Source organism: Elephas maximus, chromosome 22 (genome assembly GCF_024166365.1).
Source record: "Elephas maximus indicus isolate mEleMax1 chromosome 22, mEleMax1 primary haplotype, whole genome shotgun sequence".
NCBI lineage: Eukaryota > Metazoa > Chordata > Mammalia > Proboscidea > Elephantidae > Elephas > Elephas maximus.
In genome coordinates this window covers 81,668,062-81,683,169 of record NC_064840.1, presented here as the reverse complement: position 1 = coordinate 81,683,169, position 15,108 = coordinate 81,668,062, and the positions used below count along the sequence as shown (strand labels likewise).

The 15,108-nt window shown below is 45.2% G+C and overlaps 2 protein-coding genes across 15 annotated transcripts in view; both read right to left on the bottom strand.

Annotated features, from left to right (window-relative positions):
* The window catches only part of LOC126065971 (long-chain-fatty-acid--CoA ligase 1-like), a 348,612-nt gene that overhangs the window by 133,013 nt on the left and 200,491 nt on the right, over positions 1-15,108 (bottom strand). For 10 of the 12 annotated variants that reach the window (XM_049866650.1, XM_049866648.1, XM_049866654.1 and 7 more), the window contains 4 exons: positions 12,049-12,192; positions 10,386-10,487; positions 10,201-10,272; positions 9,175-9,613 (listed from right to left, as the gene is read on the bottom strand). In XM_049866650.1, coding sequence (XP_049722607.1) covers positions 9,473-9,613; positions 10,201-10,272; positions 10,386-10,487; positions 12,049-12,192 — 459 coding nt within the window. In that variant the 3' untranslated portion in view covers positions 9,175-9,472. Of the gene's footprint in view, positions 1-8,991; positions 9,112-9,174; positions 9,614-10,200; positions 10,273-10,385; positions 10,488-12,048; positions 12,193-15,108 lie in introns of those variants that run through there. The other 2 variants (XR_007514969.1, XR_007514970.1) reach the window with 2 other exon arrangements.
* Positions 1-15,108, bottom strand: part of LOC126065970 (long-chain-fatty-acid--CoA ligase 1-like) — a 206,413-nt gene that overhangs the window by 133,014 nt on the left and 58,291 nt on the right. The window lies entirely within an intron of this gene.

Sequence of the window (15,108 nt, the reverse complement as noted above, 5' to 3'; positions counted from 1 at the left end):
AAAAATCTGGTTTTTTATGCTCAATATATGGCTCATAAGTAAGGTGGGGCAATTTCCTAATTACTCATGCTGAGTGAAGCAGTGGATTTAATGCGAACACACAGTTGGGCATGTACGCTGACACAGTGGGGGAAAGACAGCCCAGGGGGCCTTGCCTTCGTGGAGTTCACATTCAGCAGGCACCAGGCCAACCTGGAGGCTGGGTTTCTCAGCACTGGTGCCAATGAGGCTTTGCTGAGAAGAGATGGAAAGCCACCTCTGTGCTGAGAACCTCAGGAGAGTCCATTCCAGCCCAGCCGTCACTTTCCACATTAAATGAGGCGGGGAGGGCTGGAGGCTGATAGAACCCTCATAGCTGAGGGCTGGAGAGGGAAGCTCTGGGCCTGCCCAGCCCAACTGACCCATGGCCCTCTCCTTTCAAGGTCTCTGTCCTCCTGTTCTGCAGGGCCCTCAGCCTGCTCACAGCAAGTGGATGGGGAGACTGGTCAGCTCCTCTTCTGCCACGGCAGCTTATGCTGCCATGAAAAGCAACAGTCTGGGAACACGGATGAAAACACGGAAAGGAAATTCCAAAGCCCATGGCATTTATCCTCCTCCACTTTGTGGCATGACTGAGTTAAACCTTCAACAAGCTAATTTGCACTGGAAAGCTTGGCTGAAGACTGGCTAAGATTGCTCACTCAACACAGTAACGGATGCTCAAGGCACTGGGGTCCCACGGGGTGAGGGGGGCTGCCAAGAAGGTCATCCAGGCACAGACAGGTCCTGACATCAGAAAGTCTAGCTCAGACACTTACTAGATGACTGACCCTGGTCAAGTTAGCCGATCTCTCCAAGCCTCCATTTTCTCACCCATAACATGGAGATAATACAACCAAAACCACACCGCCACTCATGGCGACCTCATGTAGCACTGCCTCGTAGGTCTTTCTTGGCTGTTATCTTAGTGGGAAATTGCTAGGCCTTTCTTCCAGGGTACCTCTAGGTGGGTTCAAACTGCCAACCCTCAGGCTAGTAGTCAAGGGAAAATAGTTTTCACCACCTGGGAACTTTATGGAGATAACACTTAACTGAAAAAATAGAAGCATTCACCTAGAAGCTCCCTAATCTTTCATCCCAGCCACCATGGACCTACCTACACCGATACATGTTCTCTATCTCCCCTCCTGTTGGAATGGAAGACATTCCATCAATGGTGGATTTCTCCACTGTGGGTTCTAATGCTCCCACCTGCTCAGGACTTGTTTCCCTTTCCTGAATCACCCATTTCTCTCTCCCTACTATTAGGTCGTTCTCATCAGCATATTGTCACGCTCTAGGATCTCCCGTCTTACAAACCACCACTACGACCTGCAAACAAAACCACACCTCTCAACAACACATCTTTCTCCAGTTACCATCCATTCGTTTGACTTTCTTTACAACAAAACTTCAAAGAGCTGTCTACCCTTCTTCCTGACTTCCCAGGAATTCATGCCTCAGTCCACTCCAAAAACGCTTCTATTCTCCTTACTCCGCTATAACAGTTATTCCCACGGCTGCCTCTATCACCAAATCTTGTGGCCTTTCCTGTACCACCACCTTATTCCACCTTTCAACAGTATATGGTGTACGTCTCACGAACTTTGGACATGTCGTCAGGAGGGATCAGTCCCTGGAGAAGGACACCATGCTCGCTAAGGTAGAGGGTCAACAAAAAAGAAGACCCTCAACAAGATGGATTGACACGGTGGCTGAAGCAATGCACTCAAGTATAGCAACAATTGTGAGGATGGTGCAGGACCAGGCAGTGTTTTGTTCTGCTGGACACAGAGTCACTACGAGCAGGGTCACTATGAGTCAGAAAGGATTCGACAGCACCTAACAACAACATGAGCAGCAAAAGGGACCTTGGGTGGCACAAGCAGTTTGCACTCAACTACTAATCTAAAGGCTGAGGGTTCAAACCCACATAGCAGCCCTGCTGAAGAAAGGCCTGGAGACCTGCTTCTGTAAAGACTAAAGCCAAGAAAGCCTTATGGGGGCAGTTCTCTGTCACACATAGGGGATCTATGAATCAATATCAACTCAATGGTAACAGGTTTGTTTATGGGCAGCGTACTATGCTGAGTTCTTTACTTATGGTCTTATTGAATTCCCACAAAACCCCCGTTAGGGAGTGAGCAATCCACAATCATGTGTTTACTGTTAGCTAAGTGCCAGGCACTGCCCCGTGCTATAATGATACAGCAATCAGCACAGTGGGCAAGATCCTTGCCTTCGAGAAGCTCACTTTCTAATAGAGAGTGACAATAAACAAGAAGACAAATGAACAATTTCAAATTGTAATGATGCTTTGAGGAAAATAATTGATAGAGTATCTTGGGTGGGCGTCACAAGCACTATTGTAAGTGTAGTGGCTACAGAAGGTCTCTGAGGAGTGTGTTTGGGGTCATAACTTGAAGAATGAGAAGGAGCCAGCCTTGCAAAGGTTTGGACAAAGTATTCCAAATAGAAGAAATACAGAGTGCAAAGGTCCTAAGGAGAGAAAGAGCTGCATATGTTCAAGGGATTGAAAGGGAGCCATCCGGCTGGAGCATTGTGAGCAAGGGAGAGTGCTCTCAGAAGAAGTTAGAGAAGTGGGGCCAGATTTTCAGGCCTTGTAGCCCAAAAGGAAGCTGAATTTTGCTTTGGGTTCAGGAGGAAACCATTGAAGGATTTTGAGGCAAGAAGTGACATCCCCTGAGTTACCCTTTTAAAAGATTACTCCTGACTGCTGTGGAAATGACTGCAAATCGGTAAGAGTAGACGCTCAGGGAACAGGGAAGGACGTATAGCTCATAATGGCCGGTTGGTGGCAGTAGAGATAGAAGTGAGTGAATTTGAGTGATTCTTAGCTAGAACTCCTGCATGTGGGGCATCAGGAAAAGGGAGGATTGGGTTTGCTCAGAGAGTCAGAGGCTTGTTGTTGTTAGGTGCTGTCGATTCCGACTCATAGCAACCCTATGCACCACAGAACGAAACCCTGCCCGGTCCTGCGCCATCCTCACAATCACTGTTAGGCTTGAGCCCGTTATTGCCACCACTGTGTCAATCCATCTCTTTGAGGGTCTTCCTCTTTTCTGCTGATCCTCTACTTCACCAAGCAGACAGAGTTTTGAGGGGAGGGAATCAAGAGGTTGCATTTGGGCAGCTTCCATTTGTGGTGCCTTTTAGACAACCAAGTGAAGACAGATAAGAGTCTGAAAATCAGAAGGCAGGTCAGACTGGAGATAAGAATTGGAAAGTCATCAGCATCTAAAACCTGAAACCCGTCGCCGTCGATTCTGACTCATACAGACCCTATAGGACAGAATGCCCCATAGGGGGTTTTTGAGGCTGTAAATCTTTACAGAAGCAGACTGCCACCCACATCTTTCTCCTCCGGAGCGGCTGGTGGATTCAAACCACCGACCTTTTGGTTAGCACCCGAGTGCTTAACCACTGTACCGCCAGGGCTCCTTAATCAGCATCTAGAAGTTGTTTAAAGCCATGGGATTTTACCAGGTGATCTGGGGAAGATGTATGGATAGACTACCAAGGAGAGGCCAAAACATAACCCTGGGTGCCCTCAGATATTTAAATGGGAGTTAAAGAAGGAGACAGCAACAAGAATTAATCTGCCATGGAGGAAGGCAGAAAACCAAGAATCTAGTGTCCCTGAAGCAAAAAGAAAAACGTGTTTCAAGAAAGAGGGAGAGGGATCAATTTTACCACGTTGTTGTTGTTAAGTGCTGTCGAGTCGGTTCTGACTCATAGCGACTCTACGTACAACTGAATGAAACACTGCCCAGACCTGCGTCATCCTCACAATTGTCGTCATGCTTGAGCCCCTTGTTGCAGCCACTGTGTCAATCCATCTCATTGAGGGTCTCCCCCTCTTTCCATGGCCCTCTACTTTACCAAGCATGATGTCCCTCCTAACACCAAGTCCAGAGCATATGAGAAGTCTCGCCACCCTTGCTTCTAAGGAGCACTTTGGCTACACGTCTTCCAAGACAGATTTGTTTGTTCTTCTAGCAGTCCATGGCATATTCAGTATTCTTTGCCAACACCGTAATTCAAAGGCATCAGTTCTTCTTCAGTCTTCCTTATTCATTGTCCAGCTTTCACACACATATGAGGTGATTAAAAACACCATGGCTTGGGTCAGGTGCACCTTAGTCCTTAAAGTGACGACTTTGCTTTTTAACACTGTAAGAGGTCTTTTACAGCAGATTTGCCCAATGCAAGGCATGGTTTGATTTCTTGACTGCTGCTTCCATGGGCATTGACTGCAGATCCAAGTAAAAAGAAATCCTTGACAACGTTCATCTTTTCTCCGTTTATCACGATGTCTATTGGTCCAGTTGTGAGGATTTTTGTATTCTTTACGTTCAGTGTAATTCATACTGAAGGGTGTACTCTTTGATCTTCATGAGTAATTCAAGACCTCTTCACATTCAGCAAGAAAGGTTGTGTCAACTTCGAATCACAGGTTGTTAATGAGTCTTCCTCCAATCCTGATGCCACGTTCTTCTTCATGAAGTCCAGCTTCTCGTATTATTTGCTCAGCATACAGACTAAGTAAGGAGAAAGGGTACAACCCTGATGCACGCCTTTCTTACCTTTAAACCAAGCAGTACCCCCTTGTTCCATTTGTTCCTCAATAAGTGTTCCAACTCCTCTTTGCTTTCAGCAAGGCAGGTTGTGTCATCCGCAATATCACAGGTTGTTAATGAGTCTTTCTCCAATCCTGACGTGGTGTTCTTCTTCATATACTGCTCACAGCAAGCCCATAATACCTACAGCTATTGTTATATCCAGGAGCCCTGGTGGCACACTGGTTAAGTGCTTGGCTCCTAACCAAAAGGTCAGCAGTTCAAACCCACCAGTCACTCCGTGGGAGATGTGGCAGTCTGCTTCCGTAAAGACTACAACCTTGGAAACCTATGGGGCAGCTGTACTGTCTTATAGGATCGCTATGAATCAGAATCAACTCGATGGCAACAGATACTATTACATCCAGAGTTGGTGATTCCTACAAATTCTGAGGGATCTCATGAGCCTGTAAAGCATGTTACCTGGCTTTACTCATACTCTCTTTCTAACACAGAATGGTTACTTCTTCCAAGCTTTTCATCCTTGATAGATTTGGAATTACTAAACATCACAGAAGCCATGTTTTATTTTTGGTAAGCTATAAAACATGAAGACAACCAGAAAAAAAACAAAAAACAAAAAAAACTCCGAGAAGTGGTATTAGCGTCCATTATGACAGAGAAAAGTCCTGTCTAAAACATTACTAGTACTGAAGCTTAGAAGCAGAACTGCTGGCCCAAAAAAACCATCCAATGACACGTTTGCCAGAATTTCCTTGCCAAATATAGACAAGGAGGAACAGCAGTACACAGCATGAGGCTGGGGGTTCAGTCTCTGGAGCCAGGTGGTTTGGCTTCAGTTCTGTCCAGGTATGTGACACTGACCAAATACTCATTTGCAAAACGGGGAAAATAGCCATATTTGGAATGAAAGGATTGTGGCCATAAAACAGGTCAACCTATGTAAAATGCTTACAACAGTGCCCGGCCTATAGATACACTCACGCATTTTAATTATTATTATTATTCCAAGTACTCTAAAAGACCGGGTGGGGCTAGAATACTTAACTGCCAGATACCAAGTTTACTTAAAAACAAGCTGCTTCTCCAAGTTTAAATATAGTATGAGGGTGTGTCATGGTTGGTGTCTGCAGGGTGGGGCCGAGAAGAGCTCTGTGGGCCCCAGGGCTGCCAATGCTGGCTTCACCCTCCTCTCGTCAGCTTTACCTCAGGCCTGCATCCCTCATGGTGGTTACTGGAAAAGCTTACTGTGCAGGCGCCTGGATGGGACAAAAGGACTGCCTCATAGTCAGACAGACAACCACCTTAGTTAGACTCAACCATACTTCTTCTGTTTTGACTGCACAGGAGAGTCTGTGCAGAGACCACGGGGCTGCTGAGGTCAGTTGTGATTTGTGCAGCCGAGGACCAGGGTACATCCAGCGCTGCTGAGCAGGAGCTGGTCCACAAGGCGCACCATGCAAGTTAAGGGCAAAAACAGCATTTATTATCAACCTCATTATGGAAGGAGCTTTGTTCCTAAGTCCAAGGATCTGTCCAGAATGGTTTATTTAGTGAACACCTGCTAGTTTCTAAGCCCTGTGCGTGGTGCTGAGGGAGAGAAAACTGATACCTACCTACTCTCAAGGAGCTTACACTTCAGTTAGGGAAAGAGAGCAGGAGGAAGGCAAGACAAGATAAGGATCTTAACAGCTAAAATAAAGAGGCAGAATGGGTTATGAGCTCTATAAGAGATGCCCAGGGTTTGAGCAACAGAGGAGAAAACATCACCACACCAAACACAAAATTTAAGGGGAAGGCGGGAGGGAGGAAGGCTGCTCTAACCACAGCAGGCTATGTAAGAAACAGAGAACAGGGGGAAAGTGAATTTTCTAAATGATAAAACCAGAGTATGGGTAGAGGAAAAGAAAAAGTTAGCTGCTATAAATGATACCATCTGAAACAGTTCTACAGTAACAGACTTACTAAAATATAGCAGAATTAAACCTACTACAGAACCATCAGCTGTAAGCCAGTATCTTCTGAGGAATGTAGCCTTCCAGCAAAGAGTTTGCATTTTCAAGAATATCCACGTTATTCACACCATGATGTTCTTCTCCACGACACATTAGGACTTTTGTCAGAGCCAGCCTACTCAAGAGTTTGTGTAGGGCCAGAAAACTGCTGATTTATAGCAAGAGACCTGGGCAGGGGAAGAAGCTTCTGGGAGGCTGCTGGGGCTGGGGGCCCTCCTTGCTCTTTGCTCGTGTACATCAGAGGCTGCCCAGACATTAAAAATGACATTAAAAGAGATGCTTCACTCACTTGAAATGCAGAAATATTTATTTTGGTTTCCTTCATCATTTTTGGAAATTCTGTTTTGGTTTATAAAACACAGAAATAGCCAACGCTTAAAGCAAACATTCAAAACCCCAATGTGACAAATTATTGACTTTTTGTGCAATTCAGAATATAGCTATGAAGTTAGCCTAGCAAATAGTGTTATTACAGTAACAATTCTTTAGTGCAAACCCCCTTGTGCTTGATTAATACACGTGGTCGATCACATATCCAAAAACAACTGCTTTAACGTATAAATGACAACTGAGTCAAATGTGACAAAGGCTTGCAGTAAAATGAAATGCTGCTAATTTCTCAAATTAACTGACAGAAAATATCCCTTGAAAAGTTAATCCCAGGAAATGACTTTCCCAGATTTCTACATCCTAGAATTTTGGCTTGTAAAATACATTTCAAAGAAATCAGGTAGCATTATGACATAAGAATGTTTGCCCATTACCATCCATTGCAACAAACACCCAAGAAAATCTATCCCCTTAATATTATTTTCAAAGGTATGCTTTGCCTGAGAGTTTATTCTGGGGGAAAAAAGCAAGTTAATCACAGCGCGATCCTTTCTGATATGAAAACCACATTAAAAATCTGTTGGCCATTATAAACCCAGAGTGACTAGTGCAGTGAAGATCCAGTGGACAGTCAGTCAGGTGTCACAGGCGAGCACAGCTGATCCAAGTCATTATCTCCTTCTTGAAATGCTTGTCTTCACTGCAGTCTAAGGCAGGTTTTTCCGTAATCCCTGGGAAGGGATGGAGGGAGGGAACCAGGTCTAGAGAATGGGGTACGAGCTAGACTCCCTTTGCTCTCATGAGTGTCTGTCCATCTGAGCCTCAGCACCTGCACTGTTCTGAGCTGGCTCTGTCCTTCAGCTTCCAGGGAACCTTAGGCTCCAACAGGACTGTGGAGAACAGTATACACCTCCAGGCCCTTAATCAGAAGGGACATGTGAGCGGGTGTGAGACGGGGAGGGGGACGTGTGACTGCGACTGCGACTGCGTGTGAGATGGGGAGGGGGACATGTGAGTGCATGTGAGACGGGGAGGGGGACCTGTAAGTGTGTGTGTGGGGGAAGGGGACTGTGTGAGCACCATGTGAGATGGCGAAGGGGATGTGTGCGTGTTGCAGGGAAGGGGACACATGAATACGTGTGAGACAGGGAGGGGGACATGTGAGTGTGGGGGGGGTGGGACATTTGAGTGCATGAGACGGGGAGGGGGACTTGTGAGAGTGTGTTGGGGGGAAGGGGACGCATGAATGCCTGTGAGACAGGGAGGGGGACCTGTGAGTGTGGGGGGATGGGATGTTTGAGTGTGTGACAGGAGGAGGGGAACGTGTGAGTGTGTGTGAGACAGGGAAGGGATGTGTAAGTGCATGTGAGACGGGGAGGGGGACGTGTGAATGCGTGAGATAGGGAGGGGACACGTGAGTGCGTGTGAGACAGGGAGGGGGATGTGTGAGTACATGTGAGGGGGAGGGGAACGTGTAAGTGTGGGGGGGATGGGATGTTTGAGTGCATGAGATGGGGAGGGGGACGTGTGAGTGTGTGTGAGTGTGTGCTGGGGGAAGGGGATGCATGAATGTGTGTGAGACGGGGAGGGAGATGTGTGAGTGTGGGGGGTATGGGATATTTGAGTGCATGAGATGGGGAGGGGGACGTGTGAATGTGTGTGCGACAGGGAGGGGACACGTGAGTGCGTGAGATGGGGAGGGGGACGTGTGAGCGTGTGTGAGACAGGGAGGGGGATGTGTGAGTACATGTGAGGGGGGGAACATGTGAGTGTGGGGGGATGGGATGTTTGAGTGCATGAGATGGGGAGGGGGACATGTGAGTGTGTGCTGGGGGGAAGGGGATGCATGAATGTGTGTCAGACGGGGAGGGAGATGTGTGAGTACATGTGACGGGGGAGGTGAACGTGTGAGTGTGGGGGGGATGGGATGTTTGAGTGCATGAGATGGGGAGGAGAACATGTGAGTGTTGGGGGGGGAGGGGGCAGGGCTTAAAGCAATCTCTGGTCCACTTGGGTACTCGCCAGTCTGGACGCTTCCTGTTTTTAAAGGACACCGTCCCTCCAGGGCTGTGCTTTCTAGAGCAGCAGAAGACTCCAGAATCTGCAGCAAGTAGCGGACATCTCAGAAATGGCAAAGTCCTAAACCCCTTGGTTAGAAAAACAGAGAGACAAGTTTTAACACACACCTTTCTAACTGAAGAAATCACAAATAACTCAGCACATTTATGGTTTCCCCTTTACAATTTTTAAGGCTCATTTTGGAAATTATTTATCACTATAAACATCATCGGCAACACGAGGGGACGGCAAGGCAGTGCTCCATGTCCTCTAACAGTCCTAGGACAAGAACCCCGAGTGGACAAGTCAAACACTAGCGTTTCCTTCCCTGTGTTTGCTGCAGTCACAATTACCAAATAAAAGCCATCAGCAGAAGAAGAACCAGAGGCCACCAGCAGAAGAGATTGTGGAGGTGTGCAGCTTGGTTTTTTTCAAGCTTTCTTCTTCCCATTAGACCTTGATGGTCGAATAAAGCTCCTCTATCTGAGACCTGAAATAATTTCGTAACTCTGGTCTTTTAGCCTTCATTGTTGGAGTCAGGAGGCCATTGTCAACAGAAAATAATTCACGGTGTAGGGCGATGTCCTTGATCTGCAAATAAACAAGGCTGTTATAGAAGGAAAAATGCCATCTGAGTCTAGAAAGCGTATGTTGTTGTTGTGTGCTTATCAAGTCGATTACGACTCACAGCAACCCTACAGGACAAAGGAGAACTGCCCCATAGGGTTTCCTAGGCTGAAATCTTTACAGAGCAGATCGCCAGGTCTTTTCTCTTGTGGAACCGCTGGGTGGAATCAAACCACAAGCCTTTCAGTTAGCAGCTGAGTGCTTAACCACTACACCACCAGGGCTCCTTAGAAAGCACATAAGCCACCAGAACGTATAAAGACCCCTGTGGGCGAACCAATCCATCTCTCGCCCCAGGTCAAGCTGCATTTAAACACTCTCCAAAGAGGCAGGTATTCTATTCTTAGGAGAGAATTCAGGACTGTATCCTGGCCTCCAAAAAAGAGAATTCACACCCCTGGGTAAACACCCCTCCCCTGCCAACACGTTCCATCACTGATTCCGCATGCATTTCTTTAGGCATCTCATCCTCTATATTTTACACATATAATTTATGTGTAAAAAAATCTCTGTTACACACCGGAATCCATGCACTTCGTTGACAGTCTTACCTGTTCAAATGGTTTTAGACCAGAATCCTTTCCAAGTCTCACCATGTCTTCTAGGATAGCTTTTTTGACATCCTAATAAGGTAACAAAACAAAATATTTCCTCTGTTGGAGGTACCTGGACATCCACAGGTACATTTAATGCAAAGTTTAGATAGGAAGGTAAACTGCACACTTCAGAGCCGTACCTTATTTCTGCACAGCTCTTCAAAGGATCCTTCTAGTCCCCTCTTTTGGGCCCAGGCACATAACGTCTCAACATCTGGTACCACAATCGCTATGAGAAATGACTTTAACACAGACAGGGAGTCGTTACACGGCTTGACTCAAATGTTCTAAAATAGTGGCTCTGAATTATTCCAGCATCACGGCCCTGAGAGAAGCCAGTGACAGTCTGACATTCTCTTGAGAATGTATCACCCTCCCCAGGAGTCCATGGGCCCGGCTTAAAAACTCCTGGCTCTAAAGTATGGATGGCATCAGGAATCCCAGAGTAATGGCTGAACAAATCACTGGAGACCGAAAACTCACAAAAAGCCTACTTTCTATTTACTTTTATGGATACTTTTTAATAAACGAGAGCCAAATAGGCAAACAAGGTGATAGATATCTGAGCACTGCTTTTAAAAAAGAGAAAGAAAATGTATACAGATTAACTTGGGGAAAAAAAAAAATCTTTAATACCTCATCCTTCACAATATAACAACAATAAAACTAAAAAACAAAACAAAACAAAAGCATGGTAAGATTCTAAGTAAAAAAAAAAAAAAAAGGAGGTACATTCTTGAAGACAAGAAAATATTACGATAAAATCATTTAAAATCTCAAGATTTATAAAAAGATTTGCTTTCAGGGAACCCTTCCACCTTCTCTTCCTCACAGGTGTCTGCCCGACATTTTGACGAATAGACATTTTACTGCAGAATCTATAATTTTGACTTAAAGCGTATGCTGGTTCACGATCACTATCTGTTCTAAAATAATTTAGTTGAGTTTCATATGTTTAAAATTTTTAAACATTTTAATAATCACAGTATCAGGACTTCCTTCATAGTTGAAACTGTATATTACCTACCCCACACCTCCCTTGGGACACTAGGTGCAGTGTAATGGATTGGTTTTTCTGTGGCCTTTCTATCCACGATCTTGTAACTCCCACCCAGGTGACTGGGCGGGACTGTACGATAGGGTATTGTGACCCACCAAAGGGATTGTTCAGTTCTGCCATCCCACTGGGCTTAAAATGAGCCATCCCAGAGGCAGGAGAGAGAACAGCCCACCACCACCAAGGCAGGAGAGACCAGCAGGAGACATCGCAGTGGGCTTCCCGGCCCACAGAGCAAGAAAGCTAAGAGCCTTTGGGCAGAGACTGAGGGCCAGGGAGAAGCCTACACCTGACCCACGAATTTGGGACCTGCCACCCTCCAAAGCCATTTCCTTTATACAGCTCGTGAGTTCTCTAAGGCACCAGCAAATTGGGAAACCCAAAGACAGGAGGGAGAGCGCTGAGGGGAGAGAGAGTAGCTGATGTTACAGATGATGGAGTGGGACAGCAGCTTGGAAAGGTCAGACATTCGGGATGTCTTTAACCTCTGCCGCATAGGAACCAGCTTTGTGCTGACCCTTATGAAAGAAATTATTCATTTACTAGGCCACTCCAGGTAAAATACAAATATAGAAACTAAAGAAAAAAAAGTTTTCTGAATAAGAAATGCCAAGCAGCAGAAACCAACAATGCATCAATCACATTCTAGCACATCAGACATGAAAGTTAAGTCACACTAGGCTGAATCCTTCAATCCTATTTAAAGCCCCCAGAGTACAAGGCATTAGCAACTCAGAAGCACATACCTGCAAGCTTTCTCCATGGACAAACACCTGAGCAACAGGTTCACTTCGTATGTAGATATTTTCAATTTTTTCAGGGGCTATGTACTCTCCTTGTGATAGTTTAAATATGTGCTTTTTCCTGTCAATAATCTTCAAGGTGCCATTCTGTTTATCAGAGAGGAGGCAGCTGTGAGTGGGTCCAGGGAGGCTTCCACCCAGCATCAGTCACACTGTGAGGTACGAGGTTTTTACCCGCACTATCATTTAATCCTCGTAACATCTCGCTGGTGTTAGGTATTATCCCATTTTATAGAAAGGAAAACTAAGGCTTAGAGGGACTGAGTAACTTGCCCAAGGCCATTCAGCCAAGCACAGAGATAGAGAGGGAATCAGGAGCCCACGCGCACTCCACTCTACAGATTGGCATCCGTGACTTGTCAGCCAACCGGCAGTGCCTTGCTTTCTACCTTTATTTAGCCCATTTCATTCGTCTCATATCTGAGTTAGGTACGTACATATCCGGCTCTCCAAGTTAGTCAAGTCCCTCGAGAGCAGGGACATGGCCTTACTCACCCCCTCATACTCTGCTGCACAGAATAAAGGTTCAATAAACGTCTGCTACACAAAGGCAGGGTGTCAGTTTCCTCTGTCACTGTTTCTCGGGGTGGAGTGGGAGGGTGCTCCTGGTCCTTTGGGTGGGGTGAGTCTTTGCACAAAGGACCACCCTACGTAACTGCTGGAGCATTGCCACCCTTAGACTAAATCAACCAAACGCTAGTAGCATCCACCACCACTCCCTGTCCGAACGGTAACCAACACCACCCCGTATCTCCATCCATTCCCACTCGGGGGCCACTGTCATGCCTCGGAAGTCATCTGCTGGAAAGATTCCAGAGTTCCCTCATTCCACAACACTTTTCTATCTTAAAAAGCAGAGAAGTTATGAAATGGGCGCGTTAGAGCCAGAATGAGAACTGATACTTAACCCCTTAAACCTGAAAAGAAGGACTTAATTTATTCCTAAATAGCTTGGATATTCTGTAATCTGAATTGATTTTGGGGGGCATTTTTCTCATCAGTAAAAATCCCAGAGTATCAAATACCCTAAATCTACAATAATTTGGTCATACACAATAATCATACACAATAAAAAAAATCAGCCATTTTACTTCTTGCAATTAAACTTGGTACCAGTTTACAAATATCATTGCTTGTTACCAGAGCTGAAAGAACTGGTCAAATCTATGAGCAGGAAAAATAAGGCTTCTTTTACGAGCCTCTTACTCTTAAACTGTTTTGAATTTCTATACAATAAATGGTTCCTAAATTAAATCCAAAGGAGTTGGTTTAGTCTGTGAAACATTCTATTTTTAATGAGATGACAAACCTAAGAAACACATTTATATGTCACTAATGAGGAAATGCTCACAATCACTAGCCATTAGAGAAATGCAAAACCAAAATTACAGTGAAATACTATCTCACCCGGACATTACTGGCATGAATCAAAAAAATCAAAAAAATGTTGAAGAGGCTATGGGGGGACGGGAACTCTTATGCCCTGTTGGTGGGAACGCAAAATGACACAACCATTTTGGAAAATGATATGGTGCTTCCTTAAAAAGCTAGAAATAGAAATACCATACAATCCAACAGTTTCATTTCTAGGAACACCTCCTAGAGAAATAAGAGCCAGAATAAACATATGCACACCCATGTTCCTTGCAGCATCATTCACAACAGCAAAAAGATGGAAACAACTTAAATGCCCATCAACAGATGAACAGATAAACAGACTACGGTACATAAACACACAATGGAATACTACGCAACAATAAAGAACAACGATGAATCTGCAAAACACCTCATAACATGGATGAATGTGGAGGGCATTACACTGAGTGAAATAAGTCAGTCGCAACAGGACAAATACTGCATGAGACCACTACTATAAAAACTCATGAAAAAGTTTACACGTAGAAACTTTGATAGTTACGAGGGAGGGGAGAGGTGGGGAGGGGAGAACACTAAATAGACAGTAGATGAGCGGTAACTTTGGTGAAGAGGAAGACAGTCCACAATACTGAGGAAGCCAGCACAACTTGACCAAGGCAAAATCACAGAAGCTTCATAGACACATCCAAACTCCCTGAGGGATGGAATTACTGGGCTGAGGGCTGGAGACCATGGTCTCTGAGGACATCTAGCTCAATTGACATAACACAGTTTATAAAGAAAATATTCTAAATCCTACTTTGGTGTGTAGCGTCTGGCATGTTAAAAGCTTGTGAGCAGCCAGCTAAGACACATCTACTGGTCCCACCCCATCTGGAGCAAGGGAAAAAGAAGAAAACCAAAGACACAAGGGAAAGATTAATCCAAAGGACTAATGGACCACAACCACCACAGCCTCTACCAGACTGAGACCAGCACAACCAGATGGTGCCCAGCTACCACCACCAACTGCTCTGACAGGTATCACAATAGAGGGTCATCAACTGAGTGAGAGAAAAATGTAGAACGAAATTCAAACTCACAAAAAAAGACTAGACTTACTGGTCTGACAGAGACTGGAGAAACCCTGAGAGTATGGCCCCCAGACGCCCTTTTAACTCAGTAGTGAAGGTACTCCTGAGATTCACCCTTCAACCAAAGATTACACAGGCCTATAAAACAAATAATAACACATGTAGTTCAACCATGTATACAAGGCTAAATGGCACACCAGCCCAGGGGCAAGGAAGAGAAGGCAGGAAGGGACAGGAAAGCTGGAAATGGGGAAGCAAAGGTCAAAAAAGAGAGAGTGTTGACATGTTGCAGGGTTGGCAACCAATGTCACAAAACAATATGTGAACTAATTGTTTAAAGAAACTAATTTGTTCCTTAAACTTTCACCTAAGGCACAATTTAAAAAAAGAAAGAAAGAAACATTTATTCACAAATTGCTATACATTCCAGGAAGACCACTGCAATTCCAAACTGCCTTGCTTAACCAATGCATCACCATCAAGCCACAGCACGTGTACTGTAACAAGCCAAAGTCTCTTTTGATTCCAAACAGAAAGCAGCAACCAGAATTTC